At 35.6% G+C, this 23,341-nt stretch overlaps 1 protein-coding gene across 1 annotated transcript; it reads right to left on the reverse strand.

The window, feature by feature from the left end:
* Positions 1-3,977: 3,977 nt before the first annotated feature.
* On the reverse strand, positions 3,978-21,910 carry LOC115929677 (calmodulin-like). Its single transcript, XM_030999463.1, has 6 exons — positions 21,681-21,910; positions 17,242-17,272; positions 8,268-8,411; positions 6,843-6,969; positions 5,547-5,662; positions 3,978-4,873 (listed from the first exon to the last, which is right to left on the reverse strand). Exons 1-6 carry the CDS (start codon positions 21,873-21,875, stop codon positions 4,845-4,847), a joined length of 642 nt encoding a protein of 213 aa, XP_030855323.1. The 5' UTR covers positions 21,876-21,910; the 3' UTR covers positions 3,978-4,844.
* Positions 21,911-23,341: the final 1,431 nt, after the last annotated feature.

Genomic DNA, 23,341 nt, shown 5'->3' on the forward strand with positions numbered 1-23,341 from the left:
AAACACATGTTTGTTACATTATTTTCTATTATAATGGCAGGCCTATATGAAAGTTCTAACTGCATGACAGAATTAAATTTATTTGCATATTTAAGGATAGATATATTATTAGCAAAACGGACTCCTCATTCTCATTATCACGGTCGTGTTTGGTTCATTCTTAATATTATCGCCAAAAATAGGATGGTGTCAAGCCGGCAACGCCTCTTTTGTATACGATTCAGACCATAATTATTTTGTCCTTCAGTGTATTTGTGATTCTTTTCAGGTTCGTTCAGGGTATATTTGATCGATTTCATCTGCAGTAAACACCTGTCGTTGGCTCAGAGTCGATTGAAGCAAAAACCCTCTGGGGCAGAGACTATAACCTGATGATCAAACACCATTCAAACAATATCATAAAGCAGCTTTTTCTTTTGCACTGGAACTGATCCTACACGAACATCTTATAAAGGGATTTTCCAGGCTTCACATTTTCTCATAGGGAAATCTTTTGGTTGGACGCCAAACAGAAGTAAGCCTAAATAGAATTCATAAGACCCAACAACCAAAGCAACACGTATTTCCCCGTGAGTTTGAGGTATAGCACAGCACTAATCAACTAGTATTCATTTTAGTATTAACACCAATACTAATAATGATAAAAATATTCAGCTTTTATATAGCGCAAATCACAATAAGTCTGTAAGCGCTTCCAAACTTGGATATTATTACCCCGGCTTTAGCTGTGCTGCCATTATAGCGCTCTAGCATTTCATATACAGTTACCTAATGTGTACAAAGGAGATCTGGTTATCTTTCATTCTTGAAATATGTTTAATTTACTTGTTTGTTTTAAAGAACGACCAAACAACAAGAATGCGTGATCTAACTTAGATGTGAAAGAACTGTTACTCATAAACCGTCATCAATGCACCAGAAATGATAAGCCCTGCACAGCTTTTTTCCACGTGGATTCATTGTCTTATCCCTAGTCTACCAAACTTTAATATAGCCCTAATTTTTAATCAAATTGGACGACTGTATATCAGTGTCGAGCATAACAATTAAATAAGTATATGTACATATATTATATTGCGTACTTGAGTTTGTATACCTCACAATCTTTCTATTAGCTTTGTGCATCAAAGTGGCTTACACGATTGGGACAGGAATAACGAAACCATTGTCACTTAAAATCATTTTGGACCATTCGATATTAATACCTGAAGATTAATGGGGTTTCACTCATTGCCACTCACACAATAATGTTCTGCACACCAAACTCATTCAAAGTATTGGCCGCAATCATTCCTCCTTCCACTTCTTCACTCAGTGTACCTCTACGCAAATCCTATCATCATTACTATCAGTGGGTCCTCCCCCCCCCCCTCGTATCAGCAACATTCCATTTTCTCTCCCCCTTCTCCATCAACTCCGCTCCATCATCAGCCAGGCCTGGTGGTAAACTCATTACGTAACCATGCGGTTACTCCATCATCATCGCCATCACTTTCACTCATATCATCCTCTGTGACACACTATGCACACAATTCGATTGTTTGCGTACGGACATTATCCGGGGACATTATGCGTGATGCCATACAACTACTTCCTTATCAGCCCATAGCTCATCTAATAAAGGACCAACTTAAAGGCGGTGTGGACCATTAAGGCCAGGATGGATAGTCACAGTGAACGACAAAATGGGATTAATGGTTTTAATGCCGTGTAGTAAGTCAAACGGGAAGATTAATCTGGATAATCTTACTAGTAGTACATGAAAAATAAAAGAAAGTACACGTGACATAAAATATATTTCGGCAGTTTCAAAGCAAATTGACTATTAATTTTGTTAAAAAGGGCGAATTCTCTCAATGCCTGAAAGTGTTGTGGGTGAGAAGAACGTTTAGTCGAGAAAAAAGAATATTTTCAAATCTTTTCTTTCTCTGTTGAGTCATTGGAGATCATCTGATATATTTCGGTAGAGTCATTTATAAATCAGTTCTGTTTAGTAGCTTTTTGAATAAACATGACAAATCGTTTCTAAAGAAGTTATATATCCTAGATTTTACACACAATGGATCGTTTCCTTTTTTTCAAACCTTGCCATTGATTGCCTATGCAGTTTGAATTACATGAATTTAAGATTCATGAAATGCATTGAATTTTTTTTAGAACAAAATGAATGTACTTTGGTGACCCTTTTCTCATGGTAGCCATCAGCTTGCTAACGACAGTTCATTCTGATCGTCATTACCATTATTGGTGCCATCAACAGACACACTACTGTTTCATTCATGCATTTCACAGGCTAGGTTCATTTCACAGTATGACATGTTGGTAAACCCCAAAAGGCAATTCATCCACTTCTTTCATATCAGCTTGTGAGTAGCGAGATACGGTCTCTCTTTGCAGCTGCATATTTTTTTTAATTTAAGGAGGAGTAGCGAGAAAATGAGAGGAGAACAACGATTTAGATTCCGAAGCCAGAATATTGATTTCATTTTACATACCATTCTGCAATTCCTCTCAAAGGGGGACAAGAGACAAAAAGAAGAAATAATTACTATTTTTAAAAGAGGAAGGCAGTAAATTTCTGAAATCACAGCTTTAAAAAGATAAACGTCTATAGGTGTATAAACTGAATATGATCACATTATATAACCTTCCAAGGATGATTCTTGTCATTATCTATATGTCCTTTAATCCCCCCTTCCCCATTCATGCCATTTACTGTCCATCCATCCATCAACACAACGGACATCATTGAGAATGACTCACACATCATCTTGGGTTATGTTTGATGAGATTCAAAGGAGAGTCTTCCACTTGTATGTCTCCTTCCTGTCCATCGCTGTTACGTCCAATACTTTCCTAGCCCAATTAGTTTTTTTGTCATTGATCGAGAAAGTTTTGCAGAGGTATTTCTTTTTTGTTGCAATCTGTTGAAATGTACATATTTTTCTTTCTCAATATTAACACATCACTATCGCTGTAGTTCATAAACAGTGTTGTGGAGGTGAAGAGAGTCGTGGACTAGTGGATGATTCTCCAGACTAAGAACTACAGGGTGCCGAGTTCGAATCCCGACGTAGCACCAACGTCCATTGACAACACATTGATCTACATTTTGTCGCTTCGGCTGGGTTATTAAGATGATAACCTGGTAGGAACTTATCCCTAAATGCAACTCTTATAATCATCATATAATCTGCATTAAATATGAACTTCACCTACACGTATTATTGTTTGTTTTGTTTGTTTTGTTTGTTTTGTTTTATTTCCACTTTTTCATATCAATACAAAGAAACATACAAATAAATATAATGAAATAACATGTAAGTTTGACAAATTTGTTTCTAGTTAAAATAAAAGTTTCATACAAAAAGAAAAAAGCATCCCATTGGATGATATATCGTTGGCCTCGATATGGGTGCAACCACGTCTTAAAGCGAATTTATTTTAGAATATTAATGTTAATATTGTACCTTTTTGGAGGTGATTTCATCGTCTTTAATTTTGACATAGACGAGTTACTAATGGCCGCATATTTTATTTTTCTCCTAAATAAATTAATGATATCTTATTGATTTCATATTGAAATAGACAAACCATCGGAACTCCTTCTCTCTGTGTGTCTCTCTCTGGCTCTCTCCCTCGCTATCTCTCTCTCACTCTCTCTCTCTCTCCTTCTTCCCACACACGCATGGTAAAACACACACACACACAAAAAAAAAAAAAACACCACGCTCTGTACGAATAACAACTGGACTTGTGATGTACACTCAGTGTCACGTCGAAAATCTAGTTGACATCTAAACAAACTATCACGGTTCTTTCCTTGATTTGAATAAAGTAGATTTGATAAGACATTAAATAACTTGGTTAACTTTAATTCTTTAATTACTTTCAATTAATCACAACCCCAGCGAGAAAAAAATTACTACTTTAAAAAGAGACATTGAAAGATTACAAATCAATCATTACACGAGAGATATTTCAAACATTCCTTTTTTATTCAAAAACTGATGACATTTTGTTTCACTAACAACATGGAATGAGTAATTTTCATGAGTATAATAAGGTGCACATTAGTCTACGTGATATAATTTCCTGCTATCACTTTCAAATAAATAAGTTCACGCTTCTGTATTGAAGCTGATGCCAGCATTTGTAGTAAGGCCTTGTCTGTTTCCCTATGATGGTAGTAAATGTTGTTCGATTGCTCATAAAATTACCATTGTCTAACTTTGTTACGAAGAATAAAGTCTTGGGAAATTGATATTAAAATAGAATTAATATCCAATATACGAGACCTATGTTAAAAAAAGTTTATGATTGTTCAACTTCATAAAATCAGTGTAAATGCTAACATTAACGTCATTCATTTGTGTATATTATCAACAAATTAGAATTCTTTGACAAACAAAAAACACATAACAACAATTGGAACGCACAATATTATACAGAAATTTACACGAGTCCTCAATGTATAATACATTTCTGTCACTTTGTATAATCACGAAGACGTGAACGCGGTCGATTGTCTATATACAATGTCTGCTTCGGGCCAACGTTTGTGCTCTCGGCGCTGTTCACACTCAAGATCAAGCTCCGTGATTTTGGTATATAAAAATTTTACGAGAAATCCCGTGTAGACCGTGGAGATTTGTGACAGGTTTCTTGATAATTTGTGGTTTCTTCCGTTAATAAAAGTGCAATAGAATTTGGGATGAGTTTTCAATGTTTTCGTGATTCAGTTTGTCAGTCAAAGATGAAAGCCCTCCACAAAATGGCAACACCGATGTCACGGCTGGAGCTGGTTGACAAACGGCCGGAAGTGACGTCATATCTAGCCGACCTCACTTTGATGTCATCATGGTGACGAATTCTGAAATGTAGGAAAAGATACAAGGTATACAAATACATTAATTGTATTTTTCAAATATAATACGATCATCACTATTTGTAAAAGCTTTTTACCTGGAAACAGAATGAAAGAGAGAGAGAGAGAGAGAGAGGGGGGGGGGGGGGGAAGAGGGGGGAGGACAAAAAAGACACAAAAAGACAGGCAACACAAATTAAAAAAAGTAATCCATCATGCAATGGAAAGATATAATGTGGTTTAATGTCACATAACTTATTATTCTGTAATGACAAAGCAAATCGAAAATCTCACTTTCTATTAATTGCTTTTAAACAAAAATTGATATACATGAATTTCATTCACGAAAATAAGATAATTCAAATAGGCTACATTCAATTTCCATTATTGGGAAAAAAATTGCAAATGGAAAAGAAATGATAAAAATAAGCCAGTTACTTATGTACAATTTCTTCTTCTTGTACTCGGATGGATGTTATCGAATACTATGCAGATCACCTTTTCCTTTCTTTTTTGTTTACGTTAAGTTACCGATTTTATGAATAAATTATGTTTTGTCTGAAGGGCACATTTTGGTCTCGTCAACCGTGTGGCTGATGTATATTTAAACAGTTAATTGCTTATTGAAAACAATCATAACAATCTAGAAAGAGGAATTACATCAAACCATCTGATTTACCTTCATAATTAACTTGACCATCACCATCGATGTCGGCTTCCCTGATCATCTCATCCACCTCTTCGTCTGTCAGCTTCTCACCAAGGTTCGTCATCACGTGACGTAACTCTGCAGCACTGAGAAGAAAGGAAAGAGAACATTTACAATGTACATACAAACGTGGAGTTCAGTTGATGTATTCACACCATTTGGTCTGCCATTCCTACATGGTTTTCTCTAGTATCAAGTCAAAACGTTTTATATTTTTCTTTGAATGTAATACATGGACAATTTCTTAACACTTTCTTAAAAGCAATTAATGTAAGTAAGTTACCAAAATTGTACAGGTCCTTCAATTACTCTATCTGTAAGCTCTCCCTCTTATCTCCGTACCGTTCCTTTTGTTAAACACTTTATTTTATGATGCTTCCATTTGCCTAAATTGGAAAAGTTGACCGAAATTCATTCCGATCGCAGATCTCTAGATGAACCAAGTATCCATTGTATGTAAATCCTTCCCTTCGGCGTTCGGAAATCTGGATAAAGGACTAACGATCTTTCTTTCTTGCCTCCATTGAACGAAATATATTTGGAAAGGGAATCAATTTTCAATGACTCAGTTTTGATGATAATACAAAAGCGCTGATATATACTTTAAAAGAAATCATCTCCGAGAAGACATCTGGAACAGGATGTCATCGAAAAATATGATACAATAATCATATTGACTGAGGGGGTTAATGGTATACAAAACATCGATTTATCTACGATCTCGATATTCTGAATAATAAATAACTCTAAAAAAAACCACGTATCTCGTTGACTGCAGAAATCAGTCGATCAATCAACGATAGTTTCAATAATTCACATGCTGTGCATATACAAATACACGACAACTTTCTATAAACCGTTTGCATAGTGTTTCTCGTTATGTATATTAGTACATTGTAATCATTAACATTTTTGGTCGAACTCCCATACATGAAACTTCAAGTAATATACCAATTCCTCTCTTTCAGAGGCTTTAAAACACTATTTTAAAAACTAAAATGTAAATATTCTCATCGGGCAATGTGCTTTGGTGACATTTCCTCGGGCTTTGTTTTATCAAAGCTGGGGACAAGATTTCGAGAGGGTTTTACGTGAGGTTTAATGTTAGCCTAGGGTAAGGTACACGTATAGTGTTGGCTTCAAGGTTGAAATTTGGAAATCGGTTAGTGTGGAAATTGACCGAGATGCAACTGTCATCGGAGCATGTGTTGTAGAACGTCTTATTGTCCCTGAAGATAATTTGGTATGATGTTGTGATGGTCTTACCTGATGTAACCGTTACCATCCTTGTCGAAGACCCTGAAAGCTTCTCTGATCTCCTCTTCACTGTCAGTCTCCTTCATCTTCCTTGCCATCATCGTAAGGAACTCTGGGAAGTCGATCGTTCCATTGCCTGTAGAAGGAGGTAGAGAGAGGGGAAGCAGATATATAATAAGAGAGAAATAGAGAGAGAGAGAGAGAGAGAGAGAGAGAGAGAGAGAGAGAGAGAGAGAGAGAGAAGAGAAAGAGAGAGAGAGAGAGAGAGAGGGGGGGGGGGGGGGAGATTATTATCACCTTTTTATAATGACTGGATATCAATTATTCTTGACGATGTTCTAATCTAGGCATACATGTACCATAAAAGTGATGAATAGGCCTATTACAATGTAAGAGGGGATGATTTGGCATATTGCAACTGAGGTGAGGGAGACAGTACCACGGTTCTTTTCCCTCAGTTTCTAATCCGTATTTGAAGAGAAAAATGTGCGCAACAGGTTAAATTTTTGCACAAAAGTAAGAAGAAATCCGATTTACCAAAAATAGACATATTGATTATTCGCACGTCATCGATTTACATATTGGTTGAATTATGGTTCACGAATTTTCTAGTACATTCGGACAAACTAAAATGTAAAGAGTTAAAACCAAAGCTATTGATCGCTTTTTTTCGACATGAAATTGGCATTTCAGATGTAGAGGAATAACAAAAGGGCACGGTAAGCCAGCCTCATGTATGTATGACTGATTGAGCTTTTTCATGAGTGACTTGTCATGACTAGGAAACAAATTACAACGCTTGCTTGAACGGTGTCCAGGTCATACCCGGCCGTTATTGTTTTGCTTTTGCTATCATTTCACTGTATGCATGGCTCTGCTCCACAGTACAACATCGGCTTGATTAAGCATTACTTTCCTTCTAGACAGCTACGTTCTCAAAACTCTGGCTTACTTGTTACTCCTAGGGTTAAAACAAAGTGGGGGGAGCGAACCTTCGCTCATACTGGGCCTTCGTTATGGAATACTCTCCCTCAATGGATTAGAAATAGCAGTTCTGCTGAAGTGTTAAAAAACAATCTTAAGAAATATCTGTTTAATTTAGCTTATAATTGATTACCATAACCTTTCATGTATGTACCTTTCCTATTGCACTTTGTATTAATGTATCATGTATGTATTTCATCTATTGCACAAGCTGCGCCTTGAGCATTTGACTGTCAAGTGGATTTGGCGCCTTATAAATCTTATGTATTATTATTATTATATCTACAAAGAAGCAATTTTAGCTTGAAAGATTGCATATTAATGGAATGAAAGGATTTAAGCAGCAAAAAGAAAGAAATTAGTGTCTATGAATATTGAATGGATAAATAAATAAAAAATATTGAAATTATTAAAATTATAAATTTGAGTTGAATTCTTTTGGCTTCTTACCATCAGCATCGACCTCATTGATCATGTCCTGTAGTTCAGCCTCGGTAGGGTTCTGACCAAGTGATCTCATGACGGTACCCAACTCCTTCGTGGTAATTGTACCATCACCATCCTTGTCAAACAAAGAAAAAGCCTCCTTGAATTCTGAAAGACAAAAAGATGACAGAAAAAGTGAAGCACACTATGCACAACTTCACAAATGTCAGATCCTATCATGACAAGCCACACCTACTTGCACTCATAAAACAAAACATAAATCACATCATATCTAAATGACTCTTGTGATATTTGTTTATCCTTTTTTTGTAATCGTTACATGCAGTGTCTTCTAGCATTGATTATTTTCAATTTTAAAAAGCATACTACAAAAGACATCGAAAAATCACTAAAACAAAATAACGACGACAGGATCATGAAATGCACAAAAATCCTCTTTGTGAATGACCCTATAACCCATAACCCCTGCTATTGTGACATAATGCAAGGAAACTTGACAAGACCCTCTTCATTGCCCTAGAAACCACCCTATTTGTCTCCTTTATGTGAGCAGGTATCAGGGACAATGATTTTCTGCGGTAGCTGAAGAGAGGGCTGGTACTTGTGAAAGACGTTTCATGTTTGCTCACTCCTCAACACCATACTTCCATTTTTTTAGCTTGGTGAAGAGCCTCAAGTAATAAATGTGTTCCTTCGCATCTCATTTGCAATCAAGGGACTTCATCTTTCTTTATCTCAGTCATTTTTTATACTCCCCCTTCTCTCACTCTCTTTCCTTTACTTTTCTCTTCCTTTTTTTTGATCGTGCGCTTTATGTATTACTATGTGCGTGTTTTTTTTCTTCTCCATATTATTTATATTTTTCATATTTGTTCAAGCCCGCCTACAATATTTCAAAGTTATTATTTCTCCATATATTTCTAACCTTCTTACTGTCCGCATGCAGTCACCCTACAGCACCCCCTCTCTCTCTATATATTTATGGTCTCCTTTACGTATTTACGATATCTGATTATTGTGTGTCATACGCATATTTGCCAACTATAATGTCCGATATATGTATTTATGTATCCTCCATTATAAACGGGTCCGGATGCATCATCAATGCTTGTATTGCGCTTCAGTCTTTATGGTCGCAATAATTTCTACAATGAATTAATCAGAAGACATTCATTTTGCTTGGATGAAATCATGCAGATCTAATGACTGAAATTACTCTTTCCATTATGATTATATTCTTTCAAAGAAGAAACCCGTTTTAAATGTGCACTGTACAGAATTGAAGTATGAAAGAAGCAAATTGTGCTCCTAAATAACGTTATCATCTCGTAATAGTGCGCATGGCTCTTCACAAAACAACCATCACCTGCCGAAAAAGCCAATTTCATCTTACTCGGCAGAGGGAACACACCTGATGGTGTCGGGAGGTGATGATCTATCATTGCGGAGATGAGATGAGACAAGAAGAGTTAAGGCAAGTCTTGGAGATGTGAAGGCCCATGCGTTATCATGACAAATCACCCCTATTCCTCGTGGAGACAGAATAATGAAAAATAGGCTGACTCCAAGACATTTTCTTGACGTCTTCGCTTTTCAATTTCCGAGTCTGGTGAAAAGGGCTCAACTATGGTGTGACACTTTAGAGGGCATCAGCTGCTCCTAACCAACCTGCCCACAGCTATTATGGTTGAAAGTCAATAGCTTCTTCGAAGACAATGATTTTCATGGATCCAGGCTTCATTATAATGATAACTGAAAACATCATAATAACGCTCAATCATGAATGAATTGGGTGTACTTTTGGCACTTATTTCTATAAGTATGATTTTTTTTAAATCTTACGTCCATAGAGTGTTTTATCATGATTATATACATTGATTGATTGATTTGAGCATTATACTTTCCTTACAGGGATCATTTTTTTGTTGCTGCTTTTTGAGGAATCCCCAAAGTTTGTTCATTAGCGGTAAGTACAGAGATCACTTTAATGGTGTAAAGATAAAATGCATGTAAGTTCCTACATCTTGAAGATAATTTATAAGTTATTAAACGCTAAGTGTGACGGAGCGTGGACGTCAATTAAAACGCTATATCCGAACCCTTATCCGAACCAGGACGACTTAAATTATGAAAAATTAAATAAAGAGGTTCCTTCAACAAAACATGCTGTTTCGCACACAACTTGCTTTAAAATAACCAGGGATTTGATAATGACTGATTAAGGTTAAAAAAGTGCATTAAATATGGGTCATTCAAGTACCACAATACATCTAAGTATTTTGGCACCATTATAGTTATCCTACCTCACTACATAACACTAACAGCTCACGAAATTCACCCATAATCCAGTACAGGTAATATCGCCTTCCTACTTCCTGATATCAGGTGTTTTTGCTCATGTCTACCGATAACATCTCCTATAGCTATTATTCCTGCAACTTCTAATTTCCTTTCATCGGTAGTTTCCTCCAGGGGTTTGCTTTACATCATCTCTTTCGAAAGGTTTAAACATGACTAAAATGCCGAACAAATCTTTCAGTTCAATGTTTAAGGATATAGGGAAGGAAAGACTTATTTTTAGAGTGTATGTAGTTCTCATAAAACTGCATTAGCTGGAGTCACAATTATATAATTACATTTATAGTTCTGGAAAATGTTGCGTGACAGCAAATAATCAATATAAAGGAAGATATTTATTAAAAAAATGATTTCACCTTCAATAATATTGACAAGACATTGTAGATGCAACATGGTCACGAAGAAGTGAAGTTCCCGCCTGATCCTAGCAGTAATAATCAGGCCCCCTTTATTCACTCACCTATAGGCAAATGACGGCGAATAAATCGGGGCGTCAAATGAAAATAAATTGTATTACAGAACCTACCCACTCTGATGATTTGCCTGAGGATAATGGTTATTTTAGGCGGGAAAAGAAAGACTCTACACGAGAAAAACAACCCCAGTGCGTGTTATGCATGCTATTGTAAGCTCCTGTTTTGGGGGTAAAGTCTCACGAACCGAAGCTAGCATACTTTTGTCGTTAAGAAGTCATTGCGTAATTTATATGGTGACATTCAAAGGCAAGGCAAATCCTCTTTTTTTTTAAACCGAAACACGTAGATGAGGGGTAGTATTTTGTAAATGGAATCGTCATATGATTCTACTATGCGTTTATTTTCATCATCAAAGTGATAGGAAATAGTTCCAAGTTGAAAATTAGTTATGCCAACAGAGGGAAAAGAATGGAACCAAGATGAAACGAGAACAGAAGAATATATTTTGGGATTCTGCCTTTCGTTAAAAACTAAAATGTTTATGTTATCGAGTTTTAAATTATGTAATTTGAAGACCTTGTTTATGACAGTTCACAATTGGCATTAATTGTAAGGCCCCTATGGTTATCGGCATTATGACGCATTTAATTCACTTTTCTTTTACTTTCACAACAAAATTGAAACATCAAAACCGATGATGAGTATTATTAAATAAAACTCTATTCATCACATCGACCTGAATGTAGCATAATGTCCCGAAGAAGACTAGACAAACATTATAAATGTGGGAGTTTGTATATTAACCCTTTGCCATATACCATCCGAATCTACGGAAGATATTAACTTGTTTACAACATACCGGACGATCTGACCCTACTGTTCTGTGCGTGCCCAAACATAGTAATCAACTATAAGAGGTAGATATTAGAGAGAGAGAGAGAGAGAGAGAGAGAGAGAGAAAGAGAGAGAAAGGGAGAGAGAGAGAGAGAGAGAGAGAGAGAGGGCTGAGGCATATATTACAAATAAGAAATTTCTTTGTTATAAAATAGGAATTAGGTTTAGATAGTTGCTTTTCTTCTTATTATACTCCTGTATAATATCTTTCTTAAGATTTAACAAAGACATATTTTATTTCTGATCTATGTCTCTCTCCTTCTATTTTCCTTTCTCTCCATAAGTTTTTATACCATTAATCTAAATACTACGCACTGATTTCAATTTAAAATACAACAATCCAAAGCTAGAGGGATACAACAAGGATACCATTATGGTTGATGCTTCAAAAATAAATCAATTTATAGTCAATAGTCTACACTCATATGGCATTATTTTATGGGTTTGAATTTTTACATAGGATTCATGTTCCCAATCTTTCTTCATGATTGCACATGATGTTGTCGAAGTAAAAACTTAATGCCTGTCAGTGTTTCCCTTTAAAAGTGTGTTTGCCCGATATCTGCCACTGTGTTTACTCACATATTCATTTGACATATTTCTTTCGAAATTACAAAAGGGAACCATAATGAAATATGAACCTAACATGGTGTTTGCAGAGCAAAATTTGAATATGACTGTGATCTGAATCTGAGTCATAGTCGTGCAAATATAAGGTATCTGCGCCGTACCAAAAGAAAAGGCGGAAAATGTGTGTATGCATTAATTTTGTTGGATGTTGGATTTGTTTGCAGATCGCATACATTTCATTAAATTCAAAGTAAACCGTTCAAATTACGCCTGTTGGCTATGAGTAATAAAGTGTTAATGGCTAAGGCGTCAGTATTGAAGGGAAATGTAATTCATTCCTGTTAAGATTAGTTTTTGTGTTTTTGTGTAGGCCTACCACAAATCTTTAATAAATATGAATTAATTTTTTACCGAAAAGCACACTAGAAAAAAAGAAATAACAACATGCAATCTATAAATCATATGGTTTGATGATTTGAGTACATATTTCACGCCTGGCACATTGAAATGTCATGTGAATCGGAATAAAATGTGTTCACGAGCCACCCACTGGGACATGATAGCCGCAAACTCCATATCCCCTCTTTGTTCAACCAGTATATACCTAATTGGGGATAGACCGTATTTGCATCCGACCCCCGGGTTTATTGAGCTTTAAATTCCTTCCTGATTGACAGTCATGGAAGGGAGTGTGCAGTTCAAACTAATTCTGTTTATTTATACCACTCGCAATCAGCTCTGATACCATCTTTAAAGCTGCTAATGCGTTACGAATTAACTGGGGAGTCAAGAAGTTAGGCTCTGACGTCAAAATGTCTCACCCTTGATATTTCTCAAGCCTGTCTCTCTTTAGCCGCTTCTTGCTTTCTAACCTCAATACATTCACACTCAATTTTACACACAAACACATACGCGCACGCACTCACTCTCACTCTCTCCCTCTCTCTCCTTCTCTCTCTCTTTATTGTCTGTGTGTGTGTCTCTCTCTTGTTTGTGTGTCTCTCTCTTTCTTGTGTCTCTCATCCCGTGTCCCCTATTCAAATTTTCTTCATAATACACAAACGTTGTAGGATATGTCTCTGTCGATCAACAATGAAGCGAAAAGCTGAACTATATGGCCTCTGTAACTTCAATGTCCTTTGCGTCATGTCTTATGTTTTAATTCGTTTCTGCTTCATTTTTGTGTGGTTTTCAATTTTTCATACAATTCCATTGTCTCTATTGAGCCTATGAGCCTATGATCATATTTGCATCTTTTTACATTATGTTTCGAAGAACTGCCATCATGATGGTAACTAGCAAATATTTAGTAATTTTTATCTGGATCTGTTGTTTACAGAGTTGCGGTACAAACGAGTCGTAGTCGTAGTCATTTTGGGCAAAGTTTGAAGAGAGCACTGTGTTGTATGTAAGTCGGAGTATTGCTATCAGTATGCAACTGTCCTTCACATGACCCGAGCGATTTATGATAAACTGAGTCGGCATTTGTGGACTGGAGTAGATAAATGTTGTCTATAATTCATTCACCTGACCATGTTGACTGTCAATTCATTCCTAAAACCTGAACTTAACATATTAATATGATACAATTCATTTACGAATGTCTCAAAAATATTTCGTAATTAGCTAGGATACGTTTTCATTTCTATATCGAATTATCAAATGTCTTGAACGCCTTTATAATATATCCTTTATTTTATGTATAACGTAAAGCTTTGGAATTATGTCTTATATCCCAATAAACAGAACACCAAAAAGTAACCTCTTTTGGGAGTGTATTTTAAGTGATTTTAAAGTATAGTGCCTTTTGAACTAGATTTAAACGTTATCGACACGTGCCTTCATTTAAACAAAAAAGGTACTCCTGTTCACGTTTTCATCTAACCGAAAAACCACCAGTTTATCACGCGACTGGAGTAACGGGATTCCACTTACCTCTGTAAATCAAGTGTTTATGACCAAATAACCACTTGACCAAGCAACGAGTTTTTTGTCAGTTAACCGATGGTGGCGATAAATACGTAATTATTTGGTCTTGTAAGCACCTTTATTGATTGGTTTCACAGGTTATCCAAGGTTGATGGTAATAATCACGTCACTTACACCGGCTAATCGTCTTATTGTTCTGTCCGTGAATCTCTGGTTATATTCAACTAGTAATTCTGAAGTGTCTTACACACCTCTTTAAAAGGTTTCAAAGTTACCATAAATTTCTTGGTTATGATCACCTGGCTCAAGCTGATTACTAATCTAAGCTGTGAAAACGTGATATGTAGGTGTGAAAATTAGTAATTATTAAGTGTTTTAAAACACTTTTTTAAATGGTAGTCAAAGTTGCCATAAGTTCCGCGGTGATGATATCGTGACTCAAACGGATTATTGATCTAAGCTTGTCATACGTGACTTTTAGGTGTGAAAAATTAGTCATTATTAGGTGTCTTAAAACATCTATTTAAATGGTTTCAAAGTTACCATAACTTTCTTGGTGATGATCACGTAGTTAAAACTGATTACTAATCTAAGCTGTGAATCCGTGATATTTAGGTGTGAAAAGTTAGTCATGATTAGGTGTCTTAAAACACCTATTTAAATCGTAGTCAAAGTTGCCAGCAGTTCCGCGGTGATGATCGCGTGACTCAAACGGATTATTAATATAAGCTGGGTATTCCGTGTTTTCCATGTGTGAAAATGAGTTATTCTTGGGTGTCTTGATGGTTTCACAGTTACCATTTAAGTTCCGTGGTGATAATCCCGTGACTGTTGGCATATTTCTATGTTCACCAGTTGATAACTGACTGTTGGCATATTTTCATTGCACCAGTTGATAACTGGAGTGTGCATATTTCCAGTTGCACCAGTTGATGACTGAGCGTTGGCATATTTCGAGTTGACCCAGCTGACACCAATTCATTTGCATATTGAATATGGGGTGCGTGCAGATCTATGTTTTTTAAACAATTTATCTGAATTTACAGCATATTTCTTAATTACTGATGATTTAGTTATATGCAATTCATTTCGAAAATACTACAAATATAAATTACCAGTTATTAGGACATTTCGCTACTTCGTATAAATAGTTTAACATGAATAAGGGAAACATTAACTGTGAACTAAAATAATTTCAATAAAGTACAAGTATACGAATTTATTTCGATTAATTCAATTATGTAAGTCTACTTATTACCAATGCCCTTACATTGGAAATACAGACGTACCAGTATTGAAGTATTGTTGCTGTTTAACTGGTTGGAAGTTTTACCAAATGGTTCTAATGGCTCAGCTAGACCAGTTGAATTATAACTGGCCTGGATCAACTGGATCATTTAGCCCATTTCAATTTCCAGGGTTACCAGTTGGCATTAAATGGTTCATCAACTGGACCAGTTGCAACTAGCTTTCTCTTCTGGGATGTTTGCACACCCCCCCCCCCCCCCCACCCAACCCCCTCTAATCCCAAACTGCTTCCGGCGTGCCTGGACGTAATTATGGAAGATCCACGACACAATGTTCAGAAACGGGATGAGATCGTCATTATTTTGGTTCATTTATTGTGTAACATTTGCGTAATTATTGGGTTGAACGCGGGTTACAGTAACATACTTCCTCTTCGACGTAAATTTCCCGTGAATGAAGAACATGATTCATCTCAAGTCAGCCTCGTAATATTCACGTGAATTTCACGCAGATATTCTGACTAAAACTATCACTAACGCTTCACGTGTTTCTGTGACGCGATAATTTCGTGTATGAAGATGTAATTTCATAACCAAACAAACACGGGAGTATTAGGTAGTAGGTGAAAGTGGTGGGACTATGTGTGTTGTAAGAATAAAACTGGGTATTGATACCAAATTATCACAGAGACTGAATGGGGAGAAAATTATCAGAGCATAGATACATAAAATTACGCAGACTATATTTGGAAAGAACAGACTGATATATATATATACATATACATATTTACGGCTCATTTGGTAGCATGATCAAGATTATTCATTAGAAATGACAGGGCGTCTGTCAATGGCTTAAATAATTCGTCACGTCCTGTTTTTCCCGTAACCCTATCACTTATATAACCATTAAGCGGGTGACTAGCATTGTTTTCACTTCAAAAGAAGCATTAGCGGACTGTAATGTATTCGGGTAAAAGTGTTGTGCATTGTGACCAAAGCGCTTCCCACACCAGGGCCGTCAAAACATATTAATTCACCACCTACACGCTGTTGAAAACCATTGGAACGAGAGCCTCGGGCCATATTTTCATCGCTTTGATCAACAAGGCGAATCCATTAGTTTCCTCCTTATACAACGATGATAATTGCCTAGAGGAATGAAATTATTCTTATATTTGTATGAGATAAGGAGTTTAGAACACTTGAATTCGTTTTTGCGAACCGCTACTTCTTGACTTCTGCATATTGCATATAGCAATAGAATCGCTGTATGGTTTACTCCATTGCAGGTTTTTCTCAAATAAGTTGTGTCCTGCAATTTGATTAATTTCAGGTATTCCTTGTTCACAAAGGGATTAGGGATGATAATATAATAAGATAAGTGAATGTTGGAAGTAAAAGACCTTCAACTTCTTGTATACTTAAAGCTTCCCTGAAAGAAAGCATGTATTTTGGTATAACACTAGCCCTACATCATTGGTGCTCAGCTCAAGAAACAAGAGATATTTTAATTAATAAGAGTCTCATTTCAGCTTGACATATTTTAAAGAGGGTTATACTTACCAGCAATCTGCTCTTCTGTAAGTTGGTCTGCCTGTAATGGGAATACACAAAATTAACAATTTGGTTTAGTTGGAATGAAAGAAGGGTGGAATTAATAATAATAATAATAATAATAATAATAATAATAATAATAGCCTAATAGTCTACTCCAAATTTTATTAAACCGAAATAGAAATTCTTTTTGCCCAATTATTGATCGCGCCTGTAATTGTAGAAAATTGAAGGTTCTTTACTCGATTCTTTAATATTCAATCCTTTTATTTTATTATTGAAAGTGGCATATAGAAAATTTGTCTTAAGACACGATTATTCAAAATTGCTTTTGATGATTGACTTACTCTGTTCGCATTGATGTGTATTTCATATGAACTATTATAATTTGTAGGTTTATTTGCACGCTTAGAGACTACGGTGGTAAGCGCTTTATAAGTAACTTTTGTTGTACATGTATATACAATGTTTTACCTTCCCCCTCAGTTTTGTTTAGCAAAGACAAAGGGCCTTGTCAGTTCGCATGACAAAGGTTCTCATAACACATTATGCGGATATAGACACCATTAATTTTCCCCATTTTCTTGCAGCTTTACGAAATGGGTACTTGCGCAAGAGCAAGCCCGCAAATTCTGGATTTGAAAAATAAAAGACGTGAAGTTGGTCAATGGTCTGTATTACATAATTTATGTGTACAAGCTCCTTTGGGCGAAACGATTTGATATACCATGTACACCCCATCAAAAATCATATCTCAGAAGTCCTTTACTTTTGCCAATCTAGGGAGTTTTAGACATCTCCCTCTGACTGTCTGACATCCAAGCTAATTAAATGTGCAAACGTGTGCCCCGCTTTCTAACAACCCCTTTATCTTTAACTGATAATTCTAACATCATGGTACCACTCCTCTGTAATAACCATGTTATCTGTACAAACACGACACAGCATGATAAAGCTTTTCAGCACTCTAGAAACTACGGGGAAGCAGACTTTAAAACTCTCCTATTCAATCATCATCTCACGACGGGGTGGGTGGATGCAAAGATCTTGGAGTTGTAAAGTGGAGACCACGATTCAATTGACTTTCTCGTTTTCTAGTGAACATATACCATCTTCTAAGGGGAGAAAAACGTTCTTGGGAAGTAATTAAACATTTTATAAACGTTTTAGTTCTCAGGACGTCAATATGGAAGAAAAGAAATATAAGGGTATAGAAACTTACAAATCACGGTATAGGTTATTGCTAAAAATCATTTCGTTAGATTATTTTTAATTGATGACGACTCTCGAATGACAATTTTTGAAATAATAAAGATGTAAATATGGCGAAAGCTTTGACAATGACTTAGCGAATATTGAAAAAGAAACATGATCGTTCATGTAATAAGAATACAATGCTCTTGCCACTTATTCTACCGGTGAAATGCACTTTATTGTATACTTGAGCAATCTTTTTTTTTAAATCTGTCTCGCTAGGCGTGATAATCTGATCAACAAGACACCTTTATTTACATTCACTGGTTTATTCTCAACTAATGTAGTGGTTTTCATAAACGCTTTAATACAAAAATATTACATGCCTACGCATTTCAAAACTCTCGTTTAAGCATCGACAGCTTGTGACGTTTACTTCTAGATTTGACGATGGAAGTTTGCCGTAAATGTCAAATAGCTTAATTCAGATATCAAGAGCGGATTTTCTTCCTATTTCAGGTAAAATTCTTGATAGAATGCTTTAGCGTGGGCGCACTTTTTTCCTCTGTCTCTTTTTACACTTCTTTCTTATTATAAAAATCATTCTGATAAAAAACAATTTACGTATTTGATATAGTCTTGCAATGAACGTCGACGGTTAGAATTATTAAAATAATTATGTCTTTCCAAAAAATTCTACCAAATAATGTTTATCATATAACATCCTATAAAATCAAGGATCTTTCTTCAACAGAGGACTTTACTGAAACATGCGGAATTAGTATAATAATGTATCAGAATAATAATAATAATAATAATCCGGTTTTTTATATAGCGCTCAATAATAATGCTGGCTTTCAAAAAGTATAATGGTGAAACATATGTTATTTCAGGATATTCCTATCTTAAAGAAAAATATAACTTACCAGCTACAGAATGTTTGGTTAATAATATAGAGTCAGACTGGTAATGTAGACAATCTGGAGTGCATGCATGGTTCTTATATTTTCTGATAAAACTCCCTCCCCCTAAAATACACTTTTCTTCTTAGCAACTAAAAATTAGCACTTGAATGCGGTGCAAATTTTCAATTGCCAAATTAAATCATAGGTCATTAAAAGTACAACTACCCGAAATTTACTCTACAATTTTCCTGGATGCCATCATTAAAACAACCTATATTAAATCCAACATTATGGGAAGACCACCGGGAGTTAACCTTATTAGGGCAACTGGTTGTGCCATCAATGTTTTAAGATAATCATCAACCTTGGTCCTTGTGAGTGCACGTTGATATTGAATGATTTTAGCAGGTGCAGCTGGGTAATTGGCAATAATTTATATGATTTATATTAGAACAACGGTAGTACATATTCCCCAATGCTTATAATTCTGATATAATGAACAGTTATGAGTTATGATTGTAATTCGAGTCGTCAAGTTTTTGTTCCTACATCACAGTAAATTAAATATAATCAAGTTTCGAAGAAAAGTAAATTGGAATGTTATTATACATTGAATGGACAGTATGTTTTATCGTTGTTCGTTTTTAATTGTGAATAGTACGAAACATCGAAGTGAAATACAACCTTACTCCAACAGCTGTGCAAACCGGATTTATACATTTTCCCCCATCGATTTATATATTCTTCTAATACAGGAACTTGAAAAATTCTCCTTACCCAAATATGAGTCATTGGAAGAAAAACACTGATCTGTATTACGGAAGGAAGAATACAAGCTGAAACGCGAATAAAAAATAACCCTGTGTATACATTCGAGACAATCAATGAACGCAAATCGAAGCAATTTTGCTCGAGTATGATTACATTAATGTATACAGCTGAGTATACTCCATTGATTTCTCTCTCTTTATTTTTTTTTTCTCTCTCTCTCTCTCTCTCCCTGTCTTCTCTGTGATGTGGGTTGTATGAAGGGAAAAACGATATACAGGTTTTTATTTTACACAGAAAACGCTTTTCTTAGATTTCGTTGCAGAGAATGATATAAATTGTCAAATTCATTGTATTTAAATTTGTATTAACTTGTGTTTAAGCAGAATGTCATTGAGTTGTATAGAGCTTTGTAAATTTGACATTACTCTCCTGATCCCCATGTTTGTTAACAAGGGCGATAAAGTTTAAGAACAGCAAACAGTAAAACCATAGTAAATATGCTTTATCTTGAGTCGCACCCACAAGATTTTTTTCTTTGATCACAGTTCTTTTCCATCCCATGTGCTATGTCTCTATGTCTCGTTTTCTTTTGTTTCGATATAAAACTTGCTTTATATGGTCTGGTACTCCATATAGACGATTAATTTCCTTCTAGTTTATACAAGTGCATAGATTATGTGTTGCCTCTTGTCGTAAAAACCTAACATATGTGTTAACGATTTTGAATAGTGAGTAATTGAACGTGCGAGTTCTTTTAATACATATCTTATATCGAATATATTACGTAGGAACATTGCGTCCTCAATACATTATTTGCATACTAAACGCTCAATTTATAAAATTTCCGATTAATCAAAAAAACTATTTTATAAAATTGTTCTATAGTTAGAAGATGCATAGGTATGCAAAGTAACAAAGTAAATTACACCAATCGAAAATACATGCATCAAGGACCGAGGTCTTAAGCCCATACTGTCCCCTTAGATAGTGATAATAAACATTACAAGTCACCTAAATACTACTCGAAATGGTCCCTCACAGGCTCAGTTTATTTTCACATAGAATACAACCAATACTCATCATTTCAATGATACCATAAAGGCTTAACCTTAACACTAGCACACTCCATACATTTTCCGGAGACTATTCGGAAGTTTCTCGAGCAGCTATCTATTTCACATTAACCATCGCCTCTGACACTCAAGGAGTCAAAGTGTACAAAAAGGCGCCGTGAGGTTGACACCTATTATCGATTAGTGGTTGCACGCATCCCTCCTCCTGTAGATACATTCACTCAGCTTACGATTTTAAGTAAAATATCTACACTAATATCTCTGTTTTGCTATGATGCTGCTTTAAATAATAATCCCCAAAGTCACAGAAAGATACAATATGTTACCCTTATCCATCTAAATTTAGTTCACTTCCATAATTATCCAAATGCACAGTCTTTGGTGCTCATTACACGACGGTGCGTGTACAGAACTAAAATCACGATCATTTTGCATCAATTATTGTTAAGAAGCTTTAGGTAAGCAAGTAGACTTTCAAAATGATAAAAGTAAAGAAATGACTTACCATTTTGTCAATTGTTGTAGATAGTTGATTCCGATTTAGAAGAAATGGGTTTGCTGCTACTAGCTGCAAGTAAGGAAGCGGAGAGGACAGATAAAGAGGAATAACCCAGTCGTAATGATTCCACGCAAGTGAGCTATACACCGTAGTATTTCCTATTATAACGCACGCGGCGAAAGATACCCAGAAGATACCCATAAGCAGCGCTTGCCCTCTTATATATTCAGTTATCGTATGCAAATGAGCCTCATAAATAATTTAAATCTAATCTCGCCGTGATCATGATTTCTATATGGCGATGCGAGAATCGTACGTGTGCGACCTTTGTGCAGGGGAAAGAATGTGATCGTGTTTGTCATAATCTGATAACTTATCATCAAAGGAATTACATGATCAACTCCAATTTGCCTTTGGTTCATAATAAGAAATGAATAAGGGGAAACAGCAAAAATATTTATCTACTTTTAGAAAAATAAAAGAGATTGGTATTTTGTGCATTATGCATTTTGTAATACAGAAATCTAATTGTACCAATAGTTATACATTTTCATCTTAAAAAACACACGTACTAGTTGGTATAAGTCCTAGTTGGTAAACAATGTAACTACCATAAATGGCGCGAGGAACCGTGTTGTGCATGCAACCAATATCATGTTTTTAATTAGCTCTAAACTTCCGATAACGTACAAAATTACACAGATTGATTGGTGGCTGCCTTTATATGCTGTCATAATAAACCTACAAAGGACCATTATAAAATCAATTTCTTGAATGTTCCTTGTATGGGATGTATACATGTGATGAAAATCACCCAGTAATATGTTGATTGTTGGCATAGGCTACTTTTAAATATTTGTTTTGTTTCCTGTTTGTTAACGAAATGTATCATTTGCAATAAGCGTCTTGTCATATTTATACTCTTGCACGTAAATATTATCTCTGAATAAATACTTTAGACACTTTGAATTTAGATAAATCCGTTGTTTATATTTTACGAGCATTTAATAAACTCGATTTATAGCAAAACTTCTGGAAATCTCACTTGTAACATTTTTTCTGTATAAAAGGATAAAAAGGTTATTATCATCTTCATTTGTATTGAATAATTTCTGGGGCAAAATCTTATGTATTTTTTCGACATGAAAACTGTTTCGGAATGAACAGATCCTAAAAATGTTATGTTATATCTCTATTGCTTGTAATCAAGAACACATGACGTATCTTCTTTGAAACAATTCATATTACGGGTTGCACTTTATGTGAGATATGTGATTCAGATCAGGCCTACAAATTCATCATCGTTTCATTCGTCATTATTGTTTTTCTATTTATACGAGGTTGGGAATATTTTTTCTACTTTAATAGCTCAAATGCAATTTTCCTTCTTTAGTTACGAAAAAATGAATCCTCGCTGGCGGCATTTGAGGCGGGAAAGGCAACAGATATGCATCTCTGATTGGTCCAGAGATCAACTGCAATGCGACATTACCACACCGCAATTCTATCCCACAATGCACTCGCTGACGTAGCCCTTCGTTTTGCCGCAATGCGCATAAAACCCATGCAAAGAGAGAAAACCAATGTGTCTACTCGACTGTCGTAATCCAAGAAAAAGTCAGGTAGAGACGGATGCGTGGATGCATATCGCACATGCAGCGACGCCA

This window comes from Strongylocentrotus purpuratus, unplaced genomic scaffold (genome assembly GCF_000002235.5).
Source record: "Strongylocentrotus purpuratus isolate Spur 01 unplaced genomic scaffold, Spur_5.0 spur5_scaffold_5, whole genome shotgun sequence".
NCBI lineage: Eukaryota > Metazoa > Echinodermata > Echinoidea > Camarodonta > Strongylocentrotidae > Strongylocentrotus > Strongylocentrotus purpuratus.